We start from the raw sequence: 18,975 nt of genomic DNA, 5'->3' as shown, positions 1-18,975 counted from the left end.
TCGGTAGAGCATGTGACTCGATCTCAGGGTTGAGTTTGAGCCCCACGTTGGGTGTGGAGATTACTTAAAAATAAAATCTTAAGAAAAAAAAAAGGAAAGCTAAGTAACTTTAATAAAGAAAGCACTCACCAACACCAATCAGAAAAATACCAAAGCCTGAAAAGCTGGTTGGCCGAAGAAGACCAGAGACCAACGACTCACAGAAGAGGGATCAAGATCAGGGATAAACAGAGGGGAAACTGAGGCCCACCCAGGGTCAGATGGAGACTGTGGGTGTGGGGAGGCAGGGCAGGGCCCAGGAGGCACAGGGCGGGGTCCCCACAGGGCAGGTGTGTGCCAGGAGAGTTTGGGGAGCAGGTCCTAAGCCCGCTGTCCTGAGGCCCTCGCCTGCCCAGGTTCCACCATCAGTCAGGGTGTGTGTGGCCCAGCTGGGTTCTCACAGCTTCTGTGTGGGATTAAACTGCGTCCCCCAAATCCATGTGTTCAGGCCCCAACCCCCAGTGCCACTGTATTTGGAGGCAGAGCGTCCAGGAGGTCATTAAGGTTAAGTGCGGTCACAGGGTGGGCCCCTGATCCTGGTAAGAAAAGGAAGAGAGAGGTCGCTGTCTCTCTCTCTCCTCTGTGTGAACACAGTGTCTGCAGGCCAGGGAAGGACTCACCAGAACCCAGCCACCCGGGCACCCTGATCTCAGATTTCTTGCCCGAGGACTCTGAGGAGTGTCTGTTGCTTAAGGCCCAGGCTGTGGCATCTGTGGTGATGGCCAGGCAGACTGAGACACCCTCCCCGCGGCTCTGAGACCTTGGAAGGTGCTCGCGGGCCTGACGGTCACTGTGCATGCCTGGGTCCCGCCAGCCAGGCAGCGTCTACCGTGGGGCTGCTGTCTAAATGGTGCCCTCTGGCGGCCTATGGTGGGAGAGCGAGGGGGCCGGGAGCAGGGGGCTGGGTAGCTCCCCGGAGAAGTGCGGGCACGTGGCAGAGGGGACCCCCCACCCTGGGCAGGGGCAGCATTTTATTCGGGTCGCGGTTCAGGTGCCTAGTAATCGTCAAGAGCCTTAGGGCAGGCATGCTGAGTGAGCGCAGGGTGTGGGGTTCTCAGATGGGGGGCCTCTACCTGAGAGGGCTCAGAGCTAGGGGAGCCCAGCTGATTGGTTGCCATGTCATCCAGGAAGGAACAGGCTCCCAGAGCCAGGCAGGAGGAACCTGCAGCAGGAAGCAGGAACATTCTGCAATAGCCAGACGCCTGAGGCTGAGAGCCAGGCCCTGGGAGGGCCCCTGCATAGCTTGGGACAGGTCTCCTGGCCGGAGTAGGGGTGTGGGGTGGGGAAGGGAGGGCTGAGAAAGCCCAGCCTGTGCCCCAGCCCCAGAGATCCTGCATGCTGAATGTTCATGGGGTCTGGGTGGGCCACAAGCCACAGACTACAGAGTTTTAGGGCCAAGTCTACCCTGACTGTCCGTGAGACCCTGGTAAGATCATGACCCTCACGGTGCCAGGTCATTGAGCCTGGGCATCGGGGTCGCTAGTGCTGGCCTGGGTCTGTTGTAGATTCTTGTTCTGGGCTCCCCTGGAAGTCAGCAGGTGATAAATGCATTGTTGGGGAAACTGAGGCCCACCCAGGGTGAGATGGAGACTGTGGGTGTGAGGAGGCAGGGCATCGGGGTCGCTGGGTTGTAGCAGTATTCCCTAGAGTGGTAGTACCCTGCTTCCCAAACCCAAACGTGCCTCTTTTTTAGTGGCAGGAGGTGCAACATATAAGCTGTGCTTCCTCTTGGAAGGGATGTCTCACCCAACACACTCCAAGGCACAATATCTTAAAAACTTCACCCATGAATCACACCCGTGGCAGGCGTGTGTCTTACCAGAGGGCGTGTGCATCAGTCCAACAATCACGATGTCATCAGCGTAGAGGACCAATGGGATGCGCTGCAGGACGGCCACGTGATCGCGGGCAAGGCCATGGGTGCGTACCACTGTCCTTCCCACTGTCCTTCTCCTCCTTTCTGACGACGTTTGGAAAGAACACATTCGCCACATTAATAGCCACATCCCAAGTGCCAGTGCTGTTGATCTGTCCTAGTAAACACATCAGCACGGCATCCAAACATCCACCAGGATCCATGTGGTTTCTGCAGGGACTAGACCAGTGAATCCAGTGAGGATGTGAGGAGGTCGGCCACCCTGTGTCACTGAAGTCTGCGAGCAGGACCCTATCTTAGCCCCTCCCTGGGATGTCCCCTTGCCTCTGATTTATAGACTCTGACCTGAGCCCAGGAGAGGCATTGCCAAGGGCGTCTGCTTCTACCTTACCCAGCATTATGGTTCCGGAGTGCATCGGAGAGAGCTCCCTCTGGGAAAACCATAGGCTCACTGGTCTCCTCTCCTTCCCAAATGCTGGGCTGGAGGAGGCCTGGTTACCCCCTGACAGCAGTACATAGTCTAGCAACAATACCTGGTTTTCACCGGGCTCACTTTTGGGTGGGGTTTCTATTTATGACCAGGGACACTGGTCTTCCATTTCTGCTAGTGCTATACAGATTTTGTTTTTAGCCCAGGTCTCAACTAAACATTTGATCACATTTAAAGAAAAAACGTGGAGCCAGGAACCGGGACTCAGGGGCGCTCAGGGTCAGGACCCTTCCAGGAGCAGTGCTCTCTGCCGCTCCCTGCCGGCCGCGTCCCGCAGGCCTGGCGCCCTCACCCGGGGCGGGGTGGGGGGGGGGCGGCAGTCTTCTGTTCAGGCTGGTGGGGGATGGGTGCCCACTCTGCACCAGGCGCCATCTCCGCCCATGCCCCCGGGGGTCCAGAGACGAACCAAGACGCGGCCCTGCCCTCCAAGGGCTCCTAGAAAGGCTGGTGCTTTGGGGGGACGGCAGTACAGCTGCCCCCAGGCTGGGCACCGCGGGGAGCCAGTGGCGACCCCTCCCAGGGCACCGGGGACCTGAGCCCAGAGCTTCGTCTGCAGGTAGGCTGTGGAGCGTGGGGACATGGCGACAAGCTTCCACCAGGACCGCGGGGCACTGACCTCGGCACCCTGACCTAAGTGCCCTAACCTGCATTCCTTGTCCTCTGCTCCAGGACCCCTGAGCGCCCTGACCTCCTGCGCCCTGACCTGCCGCCTTGACCTGCGCACTCTGATCTCCACGCACTGACCTCTGCGCCCTGACCTGCTTGCCCCCAGCTGCGCGCACTGACCTGTGCCCCTGACCTCTGCCCTGACCTTCACGCACTGACCACGGCGCCCTGACCTGCGCCCCCTGACCTCCGATGCCTGACCTGCGCGCACACTGACCTGTTGCGGCTTAAAACGACAGTCCTGCAGTACCTCCTCATGACCACACGGGGGCGGCCGGGCCCGCGGGCCCCGGGCAGGAGGGGCGTGGCCAAGCTGGGCTGCAGGTGGGACCAGGTCCCCTAACACCTGGCCGCGGGGCCCCCAGCGGCTGGGCTCCTGGGACTCCCAGGGTGGCGATCGACAGGCGCTGTAAATACCGTCCACCGCCGACTGGAGCTTCTCCGTCGGCCTTGAGGGGCTCCAGAAACTGCTTACGTTTGTGTGCACGGGGGTGGGTGCTCAGGGAGGCACGCTCAATTGGTGTAAGGCATTTTTGGAACGTAAAATGCCCACAGCACTGGTCAAGCTTTTGGAGGCTTGCAGCAGCCTGTCCCCGGCTGCACACGCTTGTTAATCTTGTTTAGGTTTCGGTCTCCCACAGTAGACTTTTCACACTCCAGGAGACCAGGGACTTTTGTTTCTTTGCTCACTTCATATTCCCAGAGTCTAGGACAGTGCCTGACAGAGGCTGGCTCCGCAGTGAGTGTTTAAGGGATGAATGAGTGAGTCCGCCAAACCCTTGCTGAAAGGTCTCCACTGAGTGGGCTGAATCAACAGACCAGGGACTGGAGCAGGGAAAGTTCCATCTTTGCACCCAAGGTTCTCACGGACACCTGTAGTCCAAGCTGTGCTGCTGGTCACGTCTGCGCACAAGGCTCTGGTGTTCCAATATTCCTCCCACCCTAGGAAGGGGGATGAATCAGGGCCCAGAGGCTCCTTGTGCTGGGCTTTAAGTGTTGGACTTTATTTGTTTAAAGATTTTATTTATTTATTTAAGAGACAGAGAGGGAACGCACAAAGGGGGGGAGGACAGAGAGAAGCAGGCTCCCCACTGAGCAGGGAGCCCGATGCGGGACTCGATCCCAGGACCCTGGGATCATGACCTGAGCCAAAGGCAGATGTTGAACCCACTGAGCCACCCAGGCGCCCCGGTGTTGGACTTTATATTCCTGAGTAGTGTTAGATGCGCCCAGATATCCCCACCTTCCTTAGCTGTGCCTCTGGTGGAAATCTGTGCAGTAGGCGCTGGGGCAGGATGTCCTCCGCACCTGCCCCCCCACCTCCCCGCCTCCCTTCCCACATCCCCACCTGCCTGCCCTGCCCGAGGTGTTTGCTCTGAGTCCTCCTCTTGGATCGAGTTCCCTCCAAGCGGAGCTCCGGTTGGAAATTCTTGTTCTGGGGATTCCTCCTTTCATTGAACATGATGCCTTTGGGGTCTAGCTACGTGGCTGAGTGAACACCTGCTTTGTTGCTCCCTCTTCTCTAGGGTGCTCCCCTGCTCTGATGATCCAGGGTCTTATCCTCCACACAGGAATCTTCTCTGGGCTGTCTGCAGCCCAGGAGGCAATGTCGGGCTAGAGCACAGGTCCCCCTCACTTCACCAGGCATGCTGTATTGTTTTCCAGATCAGGTGAACATGCTTGGTCCCACCACACTGGAGCAGTTTGAATGGTGGCCCCATAGAGACATGTCTGGATCCGAATCTTTGGAAGCGGTGGGAATGACATCATGCAGCAAACTACATGATGAAGGGTCTTGAGAGGAACTGAGTCTGGGTTATCCGGTGGGCCCTAGATGCAGTCACACATCGAGGACACGGAACACCGTGGGGGCTGGGGCAGAGATTACATCGATGTGCCCAGCATGCCAACAACATGGGAAATCGATCCATTTCTGTCATTCTCAGCTGAAATAACGTAGCGCAGCTTCCGAGGGCCATGCCTCCTGGTTTCCAGTCACTTTGTGGTTTCTCTCCTTTTAAAGAAAGGGCAGCTTTACTGAGGTTTAATTCAATCACATTCACCAATTTTAAGTGGACAACGTGAGGATTTTTGGACAAACGTATAGTCACTACAGTCACGCAAGACCTCACACTCTACCCGCTCGCTGTGGCACAGGAAACAGGGGGCGCCTCCGGCTTCTGCCCACCCCCTCTTCTGTCCCTGAGAGCCATCCCCCCTCAGTGCCTGGCCTCGGCTGTCCTGTGTCACCGGGAGCCATCCCAGCCTCTGTGGGACACATCCTTTTACTCCGGGGCTGTCCCCACCGTTAGGTTCCAGTGCTACTTTCCTGGGGCTGCCCTAACCAAGTACCACAAACGGGGTGGTTTGGAAGAACAGAATGTACTTTCTCACGGTCCTGGAGGCCAGAAGTCTGAAACCAAGGTTGGTTCTTTCGAGCAGCTCTGAGGGAGAATCTTTTCCACGCTTCTCCCAGCTGCCGCGCCGCCTGTGGACGCATCCGTCCACCCATGCCTCTATGTCTCCTACTCTTCCCGGGACACCATCGTTGCAGCTGGGGCCCACCGTCCTCCAGCCTGACCTTGACTTAGTGACATCTGCAAAGGCCCCTGTTTTTTGAAGAAGGTCACATTTTGGGGTTCTGGGTGGACATGACTTGGAGAGGACACCATTCCAACCACCGCTCTGGGAAAGGGAGCTGGGAGCCCATGTGCCCCTGTCCCCACAGGGGGAGGCTCTGCACCACCAACTGACATGCTTTCGTGAAATCTCTTTCTGCTTCAACTAGAGCTGGCCCAGGGTGCCACTGCCCCAGGCCCCCGCAGAGGGGCGCTACACAGACAGGTGTGACGGAGGGTGGCACACAGTAGGGGGTGGGACGTGTGAGGGTCCGGCGAGAGACCTGCCCCCTCTCCTGCAGTTTTGCACCACATCCTGTGTGCTCAGGGCATCGGGGGCCCCAGTTCCTCCCTCTGCCCCGGTCTCTCCACACCTGCGGCATTAGTCACAGCCCGTGGATGTGTCCCTGGGACGTGCCAGGTGTCCTCACGGATGCCAGACTGTCCTTGGGCCTCCTTCCCACCTCCCAGGGAAGGTGAGGCCGGGCAGGCCAACCCGGGGTCGCCAGCACTGTCTCGCGTGGGCGCTGGGGGCTGAAGGTGGAGACAGAGGACTGCTCCCACCACCTCCTCCCCCTGAGGACTCCTAGCTGCCCCTGCCTCCCGGCCTCCAGTTTGGTCCCACGGAGTTCCCGCCTTCCCTCTGCAGCTCTTCCTTGTGCCTGGAGCCCACCTCAGACCTTCTTCTTCTTTTTCTAATAGATTTTTTAAAAATTAGAATAGCTTTTATTTTTTGGAGCATTGTTAGGTTCCTAGAAATACTGGGCATGGAAAGTCGGGTTCCCGTGCACACGGCTGTCCTTACTTTGAACACCAGTCATTCCTGCGCTACTCTTGTTACGGTCGGTGGACGATGATAGAATCTTACCAGCTACACCCCCTGGGCGTTAGGGCGGCTCCTTGTGCTGCGCATCCTGGGGGCTCTGACAAGTGTGTAATGACATGTGTCTGCCACCACACTACCCTTCCTGCGACGTTGCCCACCACACAGGCGCCCGGCCGGCCCCGTGGCCCTCGGCGGTGCTTTTCACATGTAAATTTCCAGGCTGATGATGACAGCACAGCATCCTGTTTAGAAGGTGGCACTTCGGGCTTGTTGGGGGTCCAGACCCTCCCACGAAGAGACCAGAGAGACGCCTGGCAGAACCGTCTGGATGGGGCACAGCCAGCTTGCAGACACCCCTCCCCCGTCTTCCTAGATGAACAGCAACTATAACTTCCAATAGGAGTTTCATCCTTTTCTCAAGTAAAAAAAAAAAGTACCTGGAAGGAAAAGCAAATTAAAGTCACACTGAGATCCTATTATCTAGACAGCAGATTGGCAAAAATCAAAAGCCCAAGTGTGCCAAGTTCAGGCGAGGCTGGCTCAGCAGGGGCTCGCGGGGCGCACTAGGGGGAGTGAAGGTGGGGCGGCCCCCTGGGGAAATGTCGCCCAGTCCCCCTGGGGAAGGGCAGCCCTCATCCTGGGTGACACGCTCTTGCCTGAGGCCCCTCAGGAGACAGGCGCTGGCGTCTGGGGCAATGTTGGTGGAGGGGTGACATCGCAGACATCTGTGGGTATTAGGGAGACTAGGAAGGATGAGGGGCTGGGGGGCTGGGCCTTTATGGAAAGTGGCTCACCGCATGCACCTTCTGGGATCCCGGGGTGGGTGGGATGTGATGCCAGGGTTTTGGACGGGAAGTTTCTGGAACACACCTCAGGAACTGGGAACTTGCTCTGGGCAGGCAAGTTTCCCCGCCGGATCCCACCTGGACTCTGGCCACCAAGGTCGGAGGGCAGACAGGGGCCCTCGTGTCATGGGGGAAGAAATCCCAGGCTCCTTAGTTTGGGTGACCCACCAAGGTCCCAGCTCCTCTGTTGCTGAGGCAGAATTTTCCCGGGGGCCCTGTGGGTTCTGCTGTGGACACGGGCATGGGAGCCCGGACTCTGGCGAGGGGGTCATGCGTCCTGGAGCTGGATGGGCCCTCGGACCTTTAGGTGCCATGTGGCCGATCCCGAGCATGGTGGACGTGGGCAACGGCGCAGACTATAGGAGAGCGATGGAGGGTCTCCTCCATCCCGGAGGCCCACCCGGGATGGGTCCTCCCCAGTGGAGAGTCCCTTTAGCTGTTGGATTTCTCTCCCCCTGAGGCTGAGGACTCTGGCTGGGGAAGGCCAGTCCCATCTGGGACCTGGAGGTGCCCACGGATCTCGCCTGACCAGCCTGCCCCACCCGGTAGCATCCACAAGCTCTGGATTCTGGAGAGTCAGCTCCAGGGGATGGCGAGGCCCACTTGTGAGAACTGAGGCCACTGTCTCCCTTCCCCACCATCTGTCCAGGGGACGGAACTGCCCCCAGGGACAAGGTGCCCGAGGCTCAGGGCAGGAGGAGGGCACCATGTGGTGGGAATCTTCAGGGCCCCGGGTTGGGGCTGGAGGGGAGGAGAGTGTGGAGGTGCGACCCCCCTCCCCAGAGAGTGGGCACTCTGTGGCCTCGGTGATGTCCGAGGTCCCTGGTCTGTGCCCTGCAGTCCCTGCCTCGCTGAGCAATCCCCAGACAAGCCACAGAGTGAGACCTTCCCGACTCTGAAGGCCCCTGGGGACGTCTTGGAATGACAGGCAAAGACCCCATTAGATTGTGGGGTCTACCGGTGGACGTGGCCTGAAGCACCTGAGACCCCCCCAGAGACCTGAGGCTGCCCTGAGGTGCCCTGAGGCTGGGCCCCCACCCCAACCTGCACAGCCCTCGTGGGGGTCTGCGCCGGCCTCCCTGGATCTGGCTTGCTGACTCGGCCATCCCACTGCCAGCACCTGCTCCGGGAGCGGGTCCGCACTCACAGCAGAGCCCCCATTGGAGGCGGACCGTGGGCCAGGACCCCTGGAGACACCTTCCGGGATGTCACGTGACTTGCCTTTCCTCCGGGGCCCACCCAAAGGCAGCCAAGTGCTCCTCCCAGGGAGGGGGCAGGGCTGGCTAATTGGAAGAATCTTAGGGTTGTGGGGTGGGGGGGCGGCCAGTTCCCCCTGAGGCTTGCTCTGAGGTTTTTCGCTTGTCCTGGCTGGCCCGGCCTCGAGCACCTCCCTTCCTGTGGGGCACGAGGCTTCTGCTTCAGCTGTGAGTCAGTGTAGGCTGCAGCTGGCACACCTGGGTCTGGAACATGGCCAGGCTGGTGTCCCTGGTCTCAGGGGTAAGAGCTGGTGGAGGCGGGCCTGAGACTACAGATGCTGGACCCGCCGAGACCTATAAGGTAGCTGTTCAAACTGCTCCACAACGCAAAGAAAAACACACAGTTAATGAAAACCTAAGAAATCTCAGTAGAGAAATAAAAAACAAATAAATAAAAGGACGAGAGGCTACATTCATTAAACAAACACACGTTTTCTTCCCCAGAACTCATTCCTGACGTCCTTTGCCCTGATCTTCCCTTTGTCGTTTGATTCAGCTGTGAGGTTTGTCTGTGACTTCCAGATGTCTGTCCCCGTTCCCAATATCATGTTTGTCTGTTTTAAGATTTTATATTTAAGTCATCTCTACACCCAACGTGGAGCTCGCACTCACGACCCCGAGATCAAGGGTCCCATGCTCCACCGACTGAGCCAGCCAGGTGCCCCTCATGTTTTAAATGAGCAATTGATATGATTTATTTTTATTAACGGCTGTGTTTAACAGTTACACTGCCAAATTCCTGAAAACTAACAAATGGGGTTTGTGAGCTCATAGGAGCCACTGGGGTCTGGGTGCCCACGTCTCTGCCAAACCCCCACCCCACACTTCCTGTGTGTCTGAGGCCGGAGAGGCAGGAACCTAACCCTAACCCAGCCCAGGGTGCTAACGGCCTCCTCAGCCCCCCATCCCCAACTCCTTGGGTGTTGTGTCCTTTTCTTAGTTAAAACCCAATGTCCCCGGGTCTTCAGTGGAATCCCCAGACCCTGTGGACTGAGCAGCGTTGACCAGAGCAAAGGAGACTTCAAGCGTGAGTCCTGGCCCCTGGACAAAGGAGCACGTCTTGCTGGTCACTTATGGGCATTCAACCGGGGGGCGGGGGGGATGACCCTGGTACCCGGAAACAGCGAGCCCAGCCAGGCTGCTGAGGGTGTGGGGGGAGAGAGGGAGGGGCTAGGGGTGTCTGCCCCGTCCCTGCGGTTCCTGGGCTGGTCTCTGACTGACCCCAGACTCCCCACCTTTGGGCCAGGGGCGGTGCTGAGAGCCCCACGTGGAGAAGGACCGGCCGCTCTCTGTCCTGAGCTGGACACTGGGTTCTCTCCTCGGGTCTCGGCTGCACTGGCCTCACGGCATCTTCCCTGAGGCTGTGTGGCTCCTTGGTGGCCGTGATGCAGTGGGGTCGGGCTCAGGCGGGGTGAAGCTCACGGCTGCCTGGTGTCTGATGAGCCCGAACCGTGTCTGGGGCAAGGTGGGAGGGCATCCAGGTGGCCTCTGCGAGGGGACCCAGCACCGGGTCTGGGGATCTCTCATCTTAAGATGAGGGGGGTCTTGGTATGGGGGAGCCTGTGAACGTCCACTTAGCTTCTCTTGGATGAGCTGTGCGTGTCACACAACTGTTTCACACGTCATATGAAACGGAACTACTTGTTGGTGGAAAACCCAATCTCAGCATTTTCGGGGGTCTCATGTCTACCTGGGGCACTTCGAATGCATCCTAGGCAGAGGAAAACATTCCAGAACGTCTGTGGAGACCGCTGTCCAGCTGTTCTGATACGCCCACTTCCGAAGCAGGTGCACTTTCTCTCTGGCCCGGTAAGCGTGAGAATCTCCCCGAGGCCGGCTTCTCTCCACCTTTCATCGGGCATCCCACGGCCACCTCAGGTCCTCAGAGGGAAGACAGATGTCCTCACCCCCAGGTGCAAGCCTCCTGTCCCCAAGGGTGTCCTTTTGTCTTAAGGACAACTGGTGACCACAAATAGGAGGAGAGAAGGGAGATGGGGAAGCAGGGGCTCCCCACTCTGGGAATCAAGAATGGGGTTCTTTTTTTTTTTTTTTAAAGATTTTATTTATTTATTGGACAGAGAGAGACAGCGAGAGCAGGAACACAAGCAGGGGGAGTGGGAGAGGGAGAAGCAGGCTTCCTGCTGAGCAGGGAGCCCGATGTGGGACTCGATCCCAGGACCCTGGGATCATGACCTGAGCCGAAGGCAGACGCTTAACGACTGAGCCACCCAGGCACCCAAGAATGGGGTTCTTTACAATCTTCCAGGTACCTGCCAGATGCCAACCCTTCAGCGATGCCTTCCCTGAGACGGAGCCTAATTTACCCATGCCCCATTTGTTCCCTGCTTTCTTTCTTCACTGTGTTTAGCACTATTTCCAATGATCTTATTCTCCAACCCAGACTAGGGCAGACCCTCTGTCCCTTTTATTCGTTGTGTTCTCATGGTCCTGTGACTGGCACAGTGCTGGGCTCAGTAAATGTTTTTTGATTGACTGGAAGACTGATAATGAGCACTGGTCCCAGGACGGGGAGAAACTCAGGAGATCTGTCAAGCCTCTGGTGGGGGAAACGGGTGCTCGGAGGGGTAACACGATGTGCTCAGCATCACCGTGCCGTGGTGCCAACTTAGAATCCAGCTAGTGATCCCTGTGATGCTTAGCCCAGTGTGGACACCACCTAGAATTAATCTGACAGGTCGTCACGGTAAGTCCTGGTTTGTAGTGAGGGCATCCCTCCCTCCTGTTCTTCCTCAGAACTGCCCATGTTATTGGTGGCCCGTAGCATTCTGTATTACTTCTAAGAAATCTCATCAACATCAATGAAAAGGCCCCCTTAGGATTTACATCGGAATCACATTGAATCTAGAACTATTAACGTCTCCATGACATACTGTCCTTCTGTGCACGGAATCTCTCTCCATCAGTTTAGGTCTCCTCAAAAGTCTGTCCTAGGAGCTCCCCCACATTCATAGCAGTGTGTTCACAGGTGCTGAAAGGTGGGAGCAAGGGAGTGCCCACTGCCAGGTGAATGGTACACACAACGTGGTCTGTCCACATAGGGGACAGTGATTGAACTTGGAGAACGGGGGTTCTGACACCTGCTCCAACATGATGAGCCTGGAGGATGTGACTATTCTAATTTCAACATGAAATGAACCAGACGTAGACATAAAGGGACAGATGCTGCACAATCCCACTTCTCTGAGGTCCCTGGAGTCATCAAATCCACAGACACGGAGAGTAGATCGGGGGGCAGGCACCGGGTGGGGGGAGCTGTTTAATACAGAGCTTCAATTTGTGAGATGAAAAAGTTCTGGAGGTGGATGGTGGTGATGGTTGTACATTAGGAATAGATCTAATGCCGCTGAACCGTAAGCTTAAAATGTTTAATATATATATTTTAAATATTTATTTATTTGAGAGAGAGGGCAGGGGGAGGGGCAGAGGGAGAATCCCAAGCAGACCACTGACTGAGCTTGGCACCGCACTTGGGGCTCGATCCCAGGACCCTGAGATCACAACCTGAGCCGAAATCAAGAGTCCGACGCTTAACCATCTGAGCCACCCAGGCGGCCCCAAGATATATATTATGTTATGTGTATTTTACCATGATAAAAAAATTAGAAAAAATATCCTTATAATTTTTATAATTCCTTTTTAGAATTCTTGCAGCCCTTTGAACAGATGACTCCTACAGATAAGAAAATGGCATCTTCTCAATAGAATTGCCAGGGGTTTGCTGGTGGTACATAAAAATGCAACAGACTGGGCGCCTGGGTGACTCAGTCGTTAAGCGTCTGCCTTTGGCTCAGGTCATGATCCTGGAGTCCTGGGATCGAGTCCCACATCAGGCTCCCTGCTCGGCGGGAAGCCTGCTTCTCCCTCTCCCACTCTCCCTGCTTGTGTTCCCTCTCTCGCTGTCTCTCTCTCTGTTAAAAAATAAAATCTTTTAAAAAAATGCAACAGACTTTTTTCTTTTACGTCTTTTGTTACACTAGCTACAACTTCAATGCAATATTAAATAAAAGTGAAGACACTTATAGAAGATACTTTGAATCATTATCCATTTGGGGCGACACCTTCCCTAAGCTCTTTTTTTTTTATCGACGTGCTTTACTAACGTAAAGGAAATTCCTTCTCATACTCTTTACTAAGAGATTTATTCTTTTTCATAATGAATCAATGTTGAGTTGCTTATTGAGATGATCATGAGATTTCTGAGTCTGTCCCTGGGTGACTTGCATTTATGGATTTTCTAATGATAAACCAAACTGGAGTTTTGCGATGCACCCCGTTGGGTTACAGGGCACCATCCCTTGTAGACCGGGGTGGGTGTGAACTGTTAATTTCTGGAACTTGATGTATTTTCTTTTTTTTTTTTTTTTAAGTAGGCTCCACGCCCAGCATGGAGCTCAACGCAGGTCTGCAACTCACGACCCTGAGATCGAGACCTGAGCTGAGATCAAGAGTTGGAGGCTTAACCGATGGAGCCCCGCAGGCGCCCCTATATTTTCCTTTCTTATAATGAGTGGTCTGGTGGTGAGGTCAGTGTCAGTGCCTTCTTAGGAGAAAGTGTGTGGGTTTCACACTTTCCCTCCTTTGGGGGGAAGATCTTGTTTAAAACTGGGCTGATAAATGGCTTAAAATTTTGATAGGACCCATCTTTAAAATATCCATGCCTGGTGTTATTTTTTGTTTTTTAAATAAGATTTTTTAAATGGTCCTATTTTTCATGATGATTTCCACAATTGTTATTTCCATGCTCCCTCTGTCGGGTCAGGTTTACAGAGGTATAATCTACATCAGTAAAATTTAGCCATTTTACTGTGCAGATCTATGAGTTCTGACAAATGCACACAGTCGGAGAATAATCACCTCACTCCAGACTTCCCTTGTGCCACTTCATTGTCGAGCCCTCTGTCCCCCTGGCCTCTGGCAGCTGATGATGCGTTTTCTGCCCTATAATTTTACCTTTTCCAGAATGTCATGTACATGGGACCACACAGCATTTGCAGTCTGGGCTCCTCACTTAACATCATGCATTCGAGGCTTACTCATATCACAACTGCCCTGACTCACTCTGTTCCTTCCATTGCGTGGATGCGCTGATTGTTTACCTGTGTTTTGTTTTTTTCTAATTGAAGTTTTTGTTGTTTTTACACGAATTTCCCTGTTGGAGGGTGTTTGTGCTATTGCAGGTTTTAGATGATCTTGCATAAAGCCAGTCTTACATGTTTGCATCCAGGTTTCTCTGTGAATGCAAACTTTCATCTCCCTCACTCATGGTACGTCCCGGTTTAACTTCGTCCTCACCGACCTTTGGCTTTATCAGCTTTTTGAAATACTGTTCTCATAGGTGTGCATTTGTCTTAATTTGCATTTTCCTAATGACGAATGACGTCGAGTACTTTTTCACATGACTGTTTGCCATTCACGTGGCTCCTTCTGTGAAGTGTTTAAATCTTTTCAGGGTTTCTTTACTTGGACTTTTGTTTTCTCATTATGGAATTTGGACAATTCCTTATATGTTCTGGGTACAAGTATTTTATCTTCTTCTTTTTTTTAAAGATTTTATTTATTTGAGAGAGAGAGAATGAGAGAGAGAGAGCATGAATGGGAAGAGGGTCAGAGGGAGAAGCAGACCCCCCGCTGAGCAGGGAGCCCAATGTGGGACTCGATCCCAGGACTCCAGGATCATGACCTGAGCCAAAGGCAGTCACTTAACCAACTGAGCCACCCAGGCGCCCAGTATTTTGTCTTCTGCAAATGTTTTTTCCCCGCCTGCAACTTCCCTGCTCTTCTGTTCCCTTTGAGTGTTTTTTTGATGAGCATGTTTTTAATTTTGACAAAATGCAACTTATCAAAAACACTTTTTAATGAATCATGCTATGTTTTGCCTAGCATTTGCCTGCGATAACTTTTTCTACCCTTTTCCTTTAAACTTTTGCTTCTGTCTTGTAAGCAGCGTGTATCTGGATGTGTTTTAGGGCGACCTTCGATACCACTGTTTTTACCACTAAGTTCGCTCGCTCTGTGTTTATTACAATCGCCAATATACTCAGACTGATTCCTACCACCTTAATTTATTATTTTATATTGTTCAGCTATCCCTGTTTCTTTTTCTCCCTTTCTTGCCTGTCTCTAGAACAGGTGTCCACAGGAAGGCAAGACCGAGTCTGCGCCTTCTGCCTCCTAGTCTGACTTTCCCAATTCTGTCACCTGGTCGATATCATTTGGACTGTTGATCCTGGGTTACCGTGGATCATTCTTCTCTTTGTCTTTGATACTATCTTTCAAAAAAAAGATAACAGTAATCTTTATCAGGATACTTGATTTCTTTGGCTGAATATCTCTCTTGCAACATTTTCCTTTAAGAGTTTTATCTAAACTGTTTCAAAGGGTGGCAAAGTTTTGCAATCCTGTTCCTGAGGTTATACTTAAAATGTGGCTCTTAAAGGGAGGTTTGCTCTGTTCTAAGTGATTGTTGTTCACCTCAAACGACACGCAGAACGGCATGCACATGTGTGCAAGCGTGCGTCCCTGTGCTTGCCTGCTGACCCATGCATGGCCCCTGGCCTCCCTCAGCCTTTTGGAGAGGACAGGAGCGTGCCAGGGGTGACCCCCCATGACCAGAACCACGGCCTCCTCCATGGCTGCACTTTTGCATATTCTCACATTGAATCATTACATATGTCCCCTGGGGCTCAAACTGGAACTACCCAGGCAGGCAGGGTCTCCTCAAAAGATGCCTTCATTCTGAGGGAAGACCCTTTTTGCATTTCTAGGCTTTGCATCCAGCTGCACCCGTGGCAGGTCCCCCACGTCCCCACCCCGGGCATCTGCTGGCACGAGGCCCAAGGCCCTTTCCAGTGCCTCCTGCCCTGTTCTGGGGGGGCCCTGCTAAAGGGAGCGGAGATCTAGGGCCTGACAGAGGACAGGAGTAGGCCCATCACCCCAGTACCCTCCCTGCCCTGCCCTGGGACTCCCCAGTCCCCCACACCAGGCTGCGCACCTTGGCCCTGCTTGTCTAAAACCAGCATGAGCAGAAAAGAACGGAGCTCCTGTCTCCTGCCCTGAGGCTGGGACTGGGGTTCTCATCCTTTCTTCTGGGCCCTGTGGGCCTCCCGGTATCTCCCTGTCCTCCCTGGGGCAGGGGGCTCCCTGGCTCAGTTGCAGTGCAACCTGGGCTGGGCTGGGGGCCTGGGGTCACTGCCCCATCACCTAATCTCTTCTCGTGGCACAGTGGGGGCCTCAGGGAGTGGCTGAGGCCGGCGGAGAATGGGTCTCCCAGGGGGTCTCAGACAAGTTTCCTGGCAGCCTGAGGACCCCAGGCCCTGGACACCCCCCTCATTTCCCCTCTCTTGGGTGAGCACGGGAGGCCAAGACACTCTCCATGCAAGAAAGATAGAGTACAGGGGCGCCTGGGTGGCTCAGTTGGTTAAGCGACTGCCTTCGGCTCAGGTCATGATCCTGGAGTCCCGGGATCGAGTCCCACATCGGGCTCCTCTGCTTTTCACTCTGACCCTCCCCTCTCTCATGTGCTCTCTCTCTCTCATTCTCTCTCTCAAATAAATAAATAAATAAAATCTTAAACAAAAAAAAAAAGAAAGATAAAGTACAACTCGGTAGGAAGTTCAGGGCCGGCTGGGGCACCGTCCGTGAATCCCAGACAGAGCGGAACAATTCCCATTGAAGGGGTTCCAGGAATTCTGTCCATCCCAGTCCCAAGATGTCTGGTGGGAAGCAGGGCGTGGAGTGTGCCAGTCTGCTCAGAACACCCCCACCGCCACGAGTGACTGGGGCCCAGAGAGCAGGACCGGGGGCCAGCGGAATAGCCCCAAGCCCGAAGGCAGAATGGCTTCAACTTAATCTCTGCCTCAGCCTTAAAGTCCCTTCCCTGAGACAGCAGCCGGGTCAGGCCCCTTTTCACCAAATTCCTCACTCTCTGCAGACATCAAGTTCACGACCGTGTCCTTCGTGATGGGACTCACTCCCAAAGTGTGGCCCCGGGAGATCTCCTCCTTTGCCTGCCCAGGGTCCAGCCCGGCCTGCCTGGCAGAGGACAGCAAGGCTGTGACCACCGGCCCCACGGAAGGAGAAGGCCTGTTGGGCCGCAGTGTGTCCCCCCCGAGAAGGCTGGCCCGCCCTGGCCACTTCCTGTGTTATTAGGATAAATGGGCGCCCTGGAGGGGCGGCCCAGGAAGGAACTGCCGTGGAGAAAGCTGGTGCTGGGGTCTGAGCTCTCTGCCCCCAGGCCCTCGCAGATGCTGTGGCTGCTGTTCTGACCCTCCCCTGGCTGGGGGGCTCTGTGCCTGTGACCCCCGGTGAGTCCTGATCCCCTCCAACGTGCTCTGGGCTCCTGGGACTCAGCCAGGGGGAATGGGGACTGTCCCTTAGGGAAAAGCTTCCCTTGTCCCTTCCTGAGCTCTGGGAAGGTCATTGTCTGGGCCCCTGATGGCCCCTCAATTTGTTTCTGCAGACTCCGGCCCAGGGCGTGAGCTGGTGGGCATCGTGGGGGGCTGTGCTGTCTCAGCCAGGAAGTATCCGTGGCAGGTCAGCCTGAGGTTCTACAGTATGGATCATGGTCTGTGGCAGCACATCTGTGGGGGCTCCCTCATCCACCCCCAGTGGGTGCTGACTGCTGCCCACTGCGTTGAGCCGTGAGTCATGCCGTCCCCATCCCCATGGCTGGGTATGTGTGTGCATGCACGGGGCCCTTCTGCGGGGGCAGGCTTCCGGGGCCCTCCCCAGCTCTGAGTGCCCCCCAGCCTGCCCTGAGAAGCCCCGGCTCCCCTCTCCCCCAGGGACGACCTGGAGGCTTGTGCCTTCAGGATCCGGGTCGGGCAGCTGAGACTCTATGACCATGACCAGCTGCAAAGGGTGGCCGAGATCATCCGCCACCCCAAGTTCAACATGAGCCTGTCTGCCGAGGGAGGCGCGGACATCGCACTGCTGAGACTGGAGGACCCCTTGATGCTCTCTGAGGATGTGAACCTGGTCTCCCTCCTGGCAGCCTCCCTGAGGATCCCCTGGAGGAAGATGTGCTGGGTAACCGGCTGGGGTGACATCATGGACAACTGTAGGTATTAGGGAGACTAGGAAGGATGAGGGACTGGGGGGCTGGGCCTTTATGGAAAGTGACCCACCGCATGCACCTTCTGGGATCCCAGGGTGGGTGGGGTGTGATGCCAGGGTTTTGGATGGGAAGTTTCTGGGACACGTCTCAGGAACTGAGAACTTGCTCTGGGCAGGCAAGTTTCCCTGCCGGATCCCACGTGGACTCTGGCCACCAAGGTCGGAGGGCAGACGGGGGCCCTCACGTCATGGGGGAAGAAATCTAGGCTCCTTAGTTTGGATGACCCACCAAGGTCCCAGCTCCTCTGCTGTTGAGGCAGAATTTTCCTGGGGGCCCTGTGGGTTCTGCTGCGGACACGGGCACGGGAGCCTGGACTCTGGTGAGGGGGTCGCATGTCCTGGAGCTGGATGGGCACCTGGACCTTTAGGTGCCGTGTGGCCGATCCTGAGCATGGTGGCCATGGGGAAACAGGACCAGGTCTGGTGCTGGACCCCAGCCCGGCAGTGGGGGGGTGCCCTGATGGGCAGGGGAAGGCCCAGCACAGATTGGAAGGAGTATCTGTGTGGTGGGAAGAGGAGCCCCGGTTCTCATGCAGCTCCTCCTGCTGCCCACAGTGCTGCTGTCCCCGCCCTACCACCTGCAGGAGGTGGAGGTTCGTATCGTGGGGAACAGGGAGTGTAATCACCGCTATCAGAACTCCTTGGACAGCACCGATCAGGTCATCAAGGGCGACAAGCTGTGTGCTGGGAGCGAGGGCCGGGGCTCCTGCCAGGTGAGGCCCTACGAGGCCCTGGCCACTTCCTCTGTCCCCTTCTAGCCCAGGAGGATGGGACCTGCCTCTCCCTTAGCCATGGGGACGAGGGAAGCTCTCACTGAGGGCCTTCTCTTGCCACAGATGGACTCTGGGGGCCCCCTGGTGTGCCGCTGGAATTGCACCTGGATCCAGGTGGGGATCGTGAGCTGGGGCCAAGGTTGTGGTCACCGCAACTTCCCTGGGGTGTACACCCGCGTCACGAGCTACGTGTCCTGGATCTGCCGGCATGTCCCTCTGTTCCTCAGACCCTAGAAGGGACGGGTGCCCCATTCTCTTGTCTCAGCACCCTGTTTTCCCTATGGGGCGCAGGGAAGCAGGGACGAGGCCCCCAGTGAGAAGTACAGAGTGGGGAAAGCCCAGGAATCCTGCTGGAATTGGATTCTTATTAAACGTGGTGGGAAAACCTTCCAAGCCTGCGCATCCATGCTTGACTGTCATGCATCTGGGGCTCAGGGAGTCGGCCGGCCAG

General features: G+C 55.6%; 1 protein-coding gene and 1 long non-coding RNA gene across 2 annotated transcripts; both read left to right on the top strand.

Annotated features, from left to right (window-relative positions):
• The first annotated feature begins 9,473 nt into the window (after positions 1 to 9,473).
• Positions 9,474 to 12,391, top strand: LOC113931832. Its single transcript, XR_003522881.2, has 3 exons — positions 9,474 to 9,643; positions 10,332 to 10,425; positions 12,278 to 12,391. It is a non-coding gene; the product is annotated as an uncharacterized LOC113931832 (long non-coding RNA).
• Positions 12,392 to 16,880: 4,489 nt separating this feature from the next.
• On the top strand, positions 16,881 to 18,758 carry LOC113933586 (mastin-like). Its single transcript, XM_027613861.1, is given in 6 exon segments — positions 16,881 to 16,890; positions 16,893 to 16,940; positions 17,096 to 17,276; positions 17,421 to 17,695; positions 18,307 to 18,464; positions 18,588 to 18,758. Coding segments are annotated over 6 exon segments (843 nt in total).
• The last annotated feature ends 217 nt before the right edge of the window (positions 18,759 to 18,975 follow it).

This window comes from Zalophus californianus, chromosome 10, assembly GCF_009762305.2.
Source record: "Zalophus californianus isolate mZalCal1 chromosome 10, mZalCal1.pri.v2, whole genome shotgun sequence".
Lineage (NCBI taxonomy): Eukaryota > Metazoa > Chordata > Mammalia > Carnivora > Otariidae > Zalophus > Zalophus californianus.
This window is presented reverse-complemented; position numbering and strand designations above follow the sequence as displayed.